At 35.5% G+C, this 10,882-nt stretch overlaps 1 protein-coding gene and 1 pseudogene across 1 annotated transcript; both read right to left on the reverse strand.

The window, feature by feature from the left end:
* Positions 1–1,351: 1,351 nt before the first annotated feature.
* LOC106331055 lies at positions 1,352–3,469 on the reverse strand (annotated as a pseudogene).
* A 704-nt stretch (positions 3,470–4,173) lies between these two features.
* LOC106331056 lies at positions 4,174–5,064 on the reverse strand. Its single transcript, XM_013769410.1, has one exon. It carries the CDS (start codon positions 5,062–5,064, stop codon positions 4,174–4,176), a length of 891 nt encoding a protein of 296 aa, XP_013624864.1.
* Positions 5,065–10,882: the final 5,818 nt, after the last annotated feature.

Raw genomic sequence — 10,882 nt, forward strand, 5'->3', positions numbered from 1 at the left:
TTGGGAGCCTGTGATCTCCAACTCCTTCCCCTCAATGATTCCTTGCTGGATCAAGATAAAAGGTCTACCACTCCACTACTGGCATGATGATATGGTGTGCAGAGTAGGACAGGAAATCGGCACTCTGGAGAATCATGAACTGACAAAAACAACTGCAAGGGTCAGAGTCTCAGTAGATGGACTCAAACCCCTGATAAAAGAAGCCATAGTTGAGTTCGACTCTGGAGAAGAGATATCTGTCACCTTAGAGTACGAGAGGCTCGAATCTCATTGCTCTTGCTGTTTCTCACTCCTCCACCCGAGGAAGTACTGTCCAAGTAATAGAGATGAAGTCCTAACCTGGAACAAAATTTCAACATCAAATATAGAGATGGTTAGGTACTCTTCAGATCCTGGGTACCCAAAACTCGATGAGAAGAAGAGAACGGAACCAGCCATAGGAGAAGCAAACACGATCCAGCATGCTTTCAAAGCTAGAGTGGACAGACATGGAAATCCTTTTGGAGAAAGAGTTAGTACTAAGCAAACTCGAATCCCCCCACCATTTGCTACTATGAGGACGACAGATCCAAGCACTCAATCTTGGTTTCAAAAAACTACAAAGGAAGGCCCTCTGCAGAACCCCCCCACAATACACAAAAGGAAGATACACTCAAGCTGGAGATGAGAAAGGAGGAAGAGACCTCTTCTCCCAGAGAAGTCAGGGGCAATGGAGACCTAAACAAGTACTAGAAGCTGATGCAGAAGGAAACCGAGACCCAGTGAACCAGAACCAAGACAAAGGGGATGAGGATTCACAGCTGGGAACTCCTCTACGAATCCTTGATAACCAGACAACCGCAAAACATGCAGTCATTGAGGATCTACACGAGGTTACTAGGCAATACCTCAACTGTGCTGACCCTGTTGAAGCAGCAGCACGTAGACAAAGAGTTCTCTACACAGATGCCAATGGGCTGATGGAGGAGACAGCTGCAAGAATTTTAGCGTCTTCACGAGCTCTGCACCACAACATTGAGCTTGTGAAGACGCTAAAATTCTTGCAGCTGTCTCCTCCATCAGCCCATTGGCATCTGTGTAGAGAACTCTTTGTCTACGTGTTGCTGCTTCAACAGGGTCAGCACAGTTGAGGTATTGCCTAGTAACCTCGTGTAGATCCTCAATGACTGCATGTTTTGCGGTTGTCTGGTTATCAAGGATTCGTAGAGGAGTTCCCAGCTGTGAATCCTCATCCCCTTTGTCTTGGTTCTGGTTCACTGGGTCTCGGTTTCCTTCTGCATCAGCTTCTAGTACTTGTTTAGGTCTCCATTGCCCCTGACTTCTCTGGGAGAAGAGGTCTCTTCCTCCTTTCTCATCTCCAGCTTGAGTGTATCTTCCTTTTGTGTATTGTGGGGGGGTTCTGCAGAGGGCCTTCCTTTGTAGTTTTTTGAAACCAAGATTGAGTGCTTGGATCTGTCGTCCTCATAGTAGCAAATGGTGGGGGGATTCGAGTTTGCTTAGTACTAACTCTTTCTCCAAAAGGATTTCCATGTCTGTCCACTCTAGCTTTGAAAGCATGCTGGATCGTGTTTGCTTCTCCTATGGCTGGTTCCGTTCTCTTCTTCTCATCGAGTTTTGGGTACCCAGGATCTGAAGAGTACCTAACCATCTCTATATTTGATGTTGAAATTTTGTTCCAGGTTAGGTCTTCATCTCTATTACTTGGACAGTACTTCCTCGGGTGGAGGAGTGAGAAACAGCAAGAGCAATGAGATTCGAGCCTCTCGTACTCTAAGGTGACAGATATCTCTTCTCCAGAGTCGAACTCAACTATGGCTTCTTTTATCAGGGGTTTGAGTCCATCTACTGAGACTCTGACCCTTGCAGTTGTTTTTGTCAGTTCATGATTCTCCAGAGTGCCGATTTCCTGTCCTACTCTGCACACCATATCATCATGCCAGTAGTGGAGTGGTAGACCTTTTATCTTGATCCAGCAAGGAATCATTGAGGGGAAGGAGTTGGAGATCACAGGCTCCCAACGCTGTAAAATGACCATCCAGTAAGCGAAGTGGTATGGTCTATTATCTAGCACTCTTCGAATATCCTCTTCTCTCTCAAACCTGAACTGGAAACAATTGTTCCCTAGGTCTGAACCGACTACTCGACCTTGAAGGTTCCATTTGCGGGGGAGGGCTAGGAGGAGAGCCCAGATCTTCTGTTCCTTAGGGTTGTAATCCAAACAAGCGTAAAAGGAATAAAATGTCACAAGAGGTGAATCCAAATATTCATAAATAAATAATATATGGAAAGCCTTTTAAAAACAGTTATCTAAACTTCATATTCTCCACATAGTCTACAAAGGTGTTGATAATTCTAGGATTCTCAGTCCCCTGAATATCGACTCTTTTAACAGTGTTCTTCTCAGTATTGTAGAACCAAACGGAAGAGTTCCATGAGTAGACAAATTCACCTGTACTAGTCATTCCAACAAACTTGTAATCTTGAGTATATTCTCCTCCAAAGGAGACAATACATAGCTATGCTTGGACCATTTATGATTTCCAGCATCTTCTAGATACAACAACACAAGTTTTCGTCCAACCGGACGATGTAGACCTAGTTTACCTTTGTAGTTGAACAAAAAACCAGAAAAACCAAAAGGCATTGCTAACATGTCTTTGTTAATAAAGCTGAACTTTTCTGACCTAACATCAAAACAAACTATCACAAAATACCCTTCCAACCTACCCTCGAAATACAGCACACCATTTATGCATATATCATCACCAACTACTCCACCACTATTTTCCATAAAATTGAATTCGGGTTCGAGCCTTCTCCACAAACGTTTTCCACACTCCAATGTCAAAATCAACCTATTGGGACTACTATAGGGTGAGTTGTTCATACTCAAACACAACACCTTAAACTGTTTTCCGATGGGGTCATAGCCTAATAAGTATATCCCTTTCGGAGAGTTTATTCCTTTTTTAGGCATTTTAGGTAAGTTTCAGACTTTTCCCTTGGCAGGGTTACAAATCAGCGGCCTTTTTATTTTTCCACATCTCTGAAGCAAGACCAATCCACATACATGTTTACTGATATAAGTTGGATGATAATCAGGAACCAACGTAGGGTGATAAGAAGTGGCGACAAGAGAAGAATTATTGTCTGGATTGTGAGGCTGAGGTGAAGAGTATAAAAACAACTTTCCCTTAGATTTTACCGTGAAAAGGAACCGTGGACGAGTCAAAGACTTTGTCAGAAACAACTCAGTGAAATCATGACGTCGAAGTATGGATGCCAAGAATTTCGATAGGCAATGAAACCTAGCTATAGACTTTAAGGGGACTAGAGAGAATATCTCCATAAGTAGATCAACTGGGATTTGGTCTGATGAGTATTGTCTTACCGAGTTTAATGATTGTGTTTCATGTCCGGATGTGCTTAATAATTGACCCTCCGAGAACTGCTGCTCCATATTTTCCATAGCGGATTTTATAAACCCTAGATGGAATCGCTGAGCTTTAGACGAACCAAACCTTATACTTCTGCATAATTCTGGATTACTGACAAGAAACCTAAACAGGTTTAGGCCCAACCGCCCAAGACATACTAGATGACAAGTGCGAGTCATTATCCAAATCATCGAATCTTTTGTTTTATATATATATTTTTTAAAACTTGTGCTGAATTTTTATATCCACTAGATTTTATACTCTGTATTAATAATTTTGATTAGTTTACTGATAAATTTTAAACTAAAAGATAATTCATTTGTGTAAATTTTTTATTTGAAATATGATTTTTTGTTTTATTATCTATGTTTATTTATAATTATAACCTCTTATTAGCTATTAATTTAAATGTTACTATAAATATATTCATTATGTTTATAAACATATTTATATTTTCTGAAATTATTAATTTTAGTAATATTTATTAGATGCACGTAAAGTGTTAATGCACTGTTATGAATAATTATCATACATTTTACATTTTACAATTTACATATATTTATTTGAATAGAATAAACGATAAAGCACATGGTTAAGCGACCACATTTTTAATACTACTTTTCATGCTTACTTTAACCATATTTACCTTCACTTTTAATTAAGAGATAAATAGACACTTATACCATTATGATTAACTAATTTAGATTCACTTGTCATGTGGTTAGAGCACCCAGAATCAAGGAACCATACCCTTTTTTCCTTCGGTCTTACTCATGTCTGCATGTGCCATCAGCAGTAGCTCCTCCTCTTCATCAAACTCAGCGTAGTTTGCCTTCTCGGTGCACTCAAAGGAGTAGTGCCCCAGTTTCCCACAATTGAAGCAGTCAATGGCTGATTTATTCACATAAGATCTGCCTCTCCCACGTCCTTTGTAGCTGCTTCTTCCTCTCCAATTTCCTCTTCCTCGAGCTCCTCGAGGCTTGTTCTCCACTTTCAAGACTTGTTCTTCACTCTTCTTCTCAGTCACCTTGCTCTCATGTATCTGCAACGACGCCTGCAACTCATCTACCGTGAGACTGTCAATATCTTTGGATTCTTCGATTGAACAGACCACGAAGTTGAAATTTTCGGTGAGACTGCGAAGGATCTTCTCAACAATCTTGACATCATCAATATTTTCTCCACAATTCTTCATGTCATTGGTCGTCTCCATGACTCTTCCAAAGTAACAGGCTACCGTTTCTCCAATCTTCATCTCCAGTATTTCAAAGCTCTTCCTGAGTCTTTGAAGTTGTGCTCGCTTCACTCGAGCACCTCCCTGATGCTTCACTTTCATCGAATCCCAAAGTTGCTTAGACGTCTCCTTCTGAGTGATGGTTTTCAGAATGGTCTTGTCAATTGATTGAAACAAGTAGTTCTTGGCTTTGAGGTCTTTGAGCTTTGCTTCTTCAAGGGCTTTTTGTTGTGCTTGATCAGGGGCAGCAACGCTTCTCAGATCCTCGTATCCTGGATCAATGACACACCAGTACTCCTTGGAGCGCAGAAGGTTCTCCATGAGCAAACTCCAGTGATCGTAATCTCCGTCGAACTTTGGAACCGATGGTGTGGTGAAGTTCTTGTCTGACATCGTCTCGGTAGTGTTTCTCTCTTTGAACACTCACTGTATTTGCTCTGATACCAGATAAAGGAACTTAGAAGTCTGAATGATTTCTTGTTATTGAATGGAAACGATTACAACAGCTTTTATAGAAGCTTAACAACTTGAAATAGAAACTAACGGAGAAATACTAGGAAACAAACTAAGAACGAAACAAACTCATTCAGCTCCGATTATTACGCTTGACTTATTCAAACTTCAGACTTCGTCAATATCCAACACATGTGCCCAAGGACCAAGCTCGACACCCACAAGCCCATGAATATGTTCTCTGATCCTAATTAACATGATGCTAGATTCTCTTCAGAACTCAAATGAGTCGCTTCTCATTGACTTTGAATGGTTCTACTTCTTCAGTCAATAAGTGTGACTTAAGTAAATCCTACAGTTTCAATACATTGCGAATTAATACTGTGGTTTAATCAAATCGAATATACCAACATACAAGACATATAAAAAGAACTAGATCTTGACCGCATGGGTGCATGTTTTATAGTATATACAAACTTTAAATGAAAAATTTAACGATTCCATCTTAACTACTTTGTTTATTGTTTAAACTATGTATTTCATCATTGTGTCATGTAACTGGGACGCCCGTAAAATGTTGTGAGCCATAAACATTGTAGTAAGAATTTTAAGGTGAGCGGTAAAATCGATGCCATTTCAAATTATTTGATCAGTTGAATATTCAATATAACAATGACCGGTTTGATAGTCCATAAAAAATTAAGGTTTGTATGTTGGGTAATTATGTTTCTAGTATTGTATATCTGTTTTTTTTTTTGAAAAATCTATATGTGGTTTATACATAACTCTAGTGAATTTATATGTTTTTGGGTTTGTATGAAATAATATTCTTATGATCAGTTATGGTTTTGGGTGTGTATGACTTGGTTTGATCTCTAATCTCACGTTTACATTTTATACGTATGTCATATTTCTTGTTTGATTAGCATTGGACCAACACAAAAACATATCTAAAGATATTACAAAATTACAGGCCCATTCGTGTATATTTGTTTTTTATATAGACCCATTCGTATAGTATATGTAGATTTAGGAAGTTAATTATAAAATATTAAATTAATACATTGCTATTAATGTTTTCAAACAATTTTTTATTTTTTTTCTACTACTATCAATGTTTCCAAACATGTTTAAATGGTACTTCTACTTTAATAAGATAAACTAGATTTTGACCCGCGCTTTCAACGCGCAGGTTCATTTTCATTTTTTTTTTCAATTGACAGATATTTAGTAAATGTCATATTTCATATATTTGTGTTTTATTTTATAAAAGACTTAAACTTTTTATCTTTCTTTATCGTGTTTCATTTTAAATGACTATTTATGTTTAAAAAATTAAACTTTATTTTTTAATGAATTAAGTTGATATAACTCTGATAAATTAATTTTATTATGTGGTTAATATTTTTAATAAAAATAATTATATACTTTTAATAAAGATTTATACTTTTCAATGAAAAAATTAATTTTTTTTATGAATGCTTAAATTATATTAAGAAAAGAAAAAAAAATTAAGAATGGTTGAAAAAAAATTATTTGAACTTGGACTCAATGGCCCAAAGGAAAAAAAATGTGAGAATTGGATCTGATTTCTCAATCGGCTCAAATGGTTCAAGAGAGATCTGACGTGGTCAGTGGGTTGGATCCGAAAAAATAGTCAGGCCCATTCGTGTATATTTGTTTTTTATATAGACCCATTCGTATAGTATATGTAGATTTAGGAAGTTAATTATAAAATATTAAATTAATACATTGCTATTAATGTTTTCAAACAATTTTTTATTTTTTTTCTACTACTATCAATGTTTCCAAACATGTTTAAATGGTACTTCTACTTTAATAAGATAGACTAGAGCTTGACCCGTGCGACCGCACGAGTGTTTATGTAACGATTGTATATCATATATTTAACGATTGTATATCATATATTTTGTTACTGTTATCGTGTCGTGTTATGTATATATTTATTAAATGTCTGTTGGAGCAGTTATGTAACTATACAAAAGATTGGATGTATATATATATATATTATTGTATATATATATATATTAATATCTATGTTGGATCAAATTTATATTGACATTTCTTTCGTATTTAATCGTATAATTGAAATGTATTATTAGTATATTATGTGTTTGGGTCAAACTGAAAATGAGTTACAACTATTCTAAAAACCCAATTGGATGGGATATAAATTGACCCGCCTATTTTAACTAAATCATGAGAATAAAGTTAATTTTATATTCAAAATATGAAGTTGATATTGCTGGAATATTTTTTTTTATTTAAAAAAATTGATGATAATATTCCGAAAAAGTTTATAATAAGGAAGGTTAAAACATAAGTGAACCACGTCTAATATATATGCAAAATATTTTATTGGTAAGTTATAGTAATAAACATTAATCAATTTTGTTTATTTATGGTAATGTATACATATTATAATACTAAAAGCGTGGAAGGTAACTTTTAAATTGTTTTCATAGTTTATGTTGTTTCAATAGTTTGTTAATATTTATTTTAATAGTTTGTTAATATAAGTATATTTTAAAGTTCATTTAATTACATTTAACTCAAATTTATTTAAGGAAATCACATTAATCTAACTGAAAAAGACAAGCATTAAAATAAGAAATTCAATTTAATTCTCAGTGGCATGAAAGTGTAATTAAATTTAAAAATTAAGGGATATTTTTAATGGATACTTCTCTTTTAATAATATAGATGTTACAGAATTAAAAACATCAACATACACGACTTAAAAAGAGTTCGGGTATACGATTATTATATTCACTCTATTACACCTTATGTTGTTGTGTTACGAATTCTTTTCCACCTTCACTTCCACCTGAAGAAAAAGATTATACACTTGAAATAATCAAATACTTTTTCTAGGTTTATGAGACTTCCTTAAAAAACATTTGTCTTGGAACCATCACATTCAATTTTTTAATTTTTTATTTGTACCCTGATTTTGATTTGGTTCAGCTGATCTGGTTATGTATGGTGCGGTGCTTATGATCTGATGCATGTGATCGAATAAAACTTTTGAGAGTTTGCTTGTCCAATACGATATGCTCCCAATATAAACGGATCATTAGAAGATTGTGTAAGTTAAGATTGAACATATGCAATTGAACAGAACAATGTTGAAATATAAACATCATCATAAAGAGTTGCGTCCAGAATGTAGAATATCAAAGTAATCTAATATAGAAAGCCTTTTGAACACGCTTACATAAACTTCATATTCTCCACATAGTCTACAAAGGTGTCACGAATTCTTAGAGGCTCAAGCCCTTCCGGTCCTCGAATATTGACTCTTCTAAAAGTGTTCCTCTCTATATTGTAGAAGAAAACGTAAGAAAACCACGAGTTACACAAGTAGACAATTTCACTTTTACGAGTCATTCCAACAAACATATATTTCTAAACTACCTTGTACCCCGAAGGAGACAATACATAGCTATGCTTTGACCATTTATGATTTCCAGCATCTTCTAGAACCCACAATACAAGGTTTTGTCCAACCTGACGATATATACCTAGTTTTTCCTTGTAGTTGAACAAAATTGAAGGACCAGAAAAACCAAAAGGCTTTGGTAACATGTCTTCATCTTTGTTAATAAAACTGAACTTCTCTGATCTAACATCAAAGCAAAGTATCACAAAAGCCCCTTCGAACCTTCCCTCGAAATACAAAACACCATTTATGCATATATATTGGACTATTATCCATAAATTTTGAAGTTGGGTTCGAGCGTTCCCCACCGACTTTTTCTAGACTCCAATGTCAAAATCCAACGAGTAATATTGGTTCTAGAGCTGTTCAAACTCAAACACAACACTTTGAACTGTTTGGCGATCGGATCATAGCCTAAGTATATTCCTTTGGGAGTGCTTTTTTTTTCTAGGTACTTTGGGTAAGGTTAGAACTTTTCCCTTGGCCGGGTTACAAATCAGCGGACATTGTTTTATTCCCAATCCTTGAAGCAAGACCAATCCACATACCGGTTTAGAGATATAAGTTGGACGATAATTGGGAAGAGACGTACAATGGTAAGGGGTGGCTACAAGAGAAGAATTAACGTTTTGATTATGAGGCTGAGGTGAAGAGTAGAAGAACAACTTGTGCTTATCTTTTATGGTGAAAACTGAAAAGGAGACGTGGACGAGTCAAAGAAGTATTGAAAAACAACTCAGTGAAATCATGACTACGAAGTATGGATGCCAAGAATGTCGATACGCAAATGAACATAGCAATAGACTTTAAGGGGACTCGAGAGAATATCTCGATAAGTAGATCAACTGTGATTGGGTCTGAGAGTTCTCCGAGTTTGATGTTTGTGTTTCATGTCTGGGTATGCCTAATGTTATACACTTCAACAACTGCTGCTCCAAACTTTCCATGGCAGATTTTATAAACCCTATATGGGATAGCTTCAAAGCTTTAGATGAACCAAACCCTAAACGTGCCTAGACTTCGGCTTCCTTCTTTTCCTCAATTGTGACGTTATATGCAAGAAACCCTAAACAAGCGCCTTGGGCCCAAGACACACTAGGTGACAAATATCCTAAATGGGCTCTATGAAGGCTGATACATATTAGATGACGAAACGTTAAGAGTAACGTGTGCCTCCATTTGAATGTTTTTTTTTTTTTTTTGTAAAAGCCATTTGAATGTTGTGAAGCTGTTTCTTTTTTCTTCAGGGTTTATAATCGGTTATTGTACAGATTATATTAATTTCACAAGCTGTTCTTGATGCAATTGCCACAGTATTCGGTGTCATGGGAGGGTAAAGATATAAATTAAAATCACTCTCCATCAAGTATCTTATTTCTTGTGTTATTGTTTCTTTTTCTTTTGGATAATTAATATGAATTTAAATCTGTATGTTTATTTTTGCAAAAGGATCAAAACCGTTTGCTTAGTAGTTTGTGTGCTGTTGAAAATAAGCTATACTCAGAAGCCCCGGACAAAAAATCTGAAATGGACCAATTGGTCAAAAAAATATCACACATCCTAAAAATATTTACATAGACCGAGAAAAGGAAAATGACCATTTTACCTTTAATGATTGTTTAATTCGAACCACTAGATCAGATCATCTTCTTTATAATGTGAGCCGTCAGATCTTCAGAAGAAAATGAATGAGATAATTACAACAATGTCATTAATAAAACTCATCTTAGCCGTCGGATCTTCTCTCTATGTTATAATCTGAGCCATCCGATCTCCACATTAAATCTCTCCTCTCTCTCGCCTGGGTCCCACCGTAAATTTAATCAGTCTTCTTCTTCTTTATTTCACTGTCAACTACATTCAACCACCACGAAAATTAATTACATTCACCAACCAACGCTCATTTCTTCGACTCTTCATCCACAATCCTATACGTCTATACGTGAAATAGCACATGTGCGTCGTCTTTGGTTCTGAAATCGCTTGGTAAGTGTATTCTCTCTCTCTCTCTCTCTCTCTCTCTCTCTTTATTTTCTAATGTTTTATGTTTCAGTTTAATCAAATAATATGTACTAGGTTAAGACCCGCGCCTTGCGCGAGATCAACATTATATATAAAAATTATTTTATATATTAAATATTTTTACATATTATGAAATAATAAATATATATTAAATAATTAAAAGTCAGTAACTATTAAATATATAATTAAATTGGTGCGAACATATAAATCAATTTTATTAATCCAAAAAATATTTTTTTTATATTTGATAGGATATGTTATTAAATTTAAATG

Source organism: Brassica oleracea, chromosome C3 (genome assembly GCF_000695525.1).
Source record: "Brassica oleracea var. oleracea cultivar TO1000 chromosome C3, BOL, whole genome shotgun sequence".
Taxonomy (NCBI): Eukaryota; Viridiplantae; Streptophyta; class Magnoliopsida; order Brassicales; family Brassicaceae; genus Brassica; species Brassica oleracea.

Coding starts and splice junctions, on each gene's coding strand:
- LOC106331056 (XM_013769410.1), bottom strand. CDS start 5,064: ATGTCAGACAAGAACTTCACCACACCATCGGTTCCAAAGTTCGACGGA.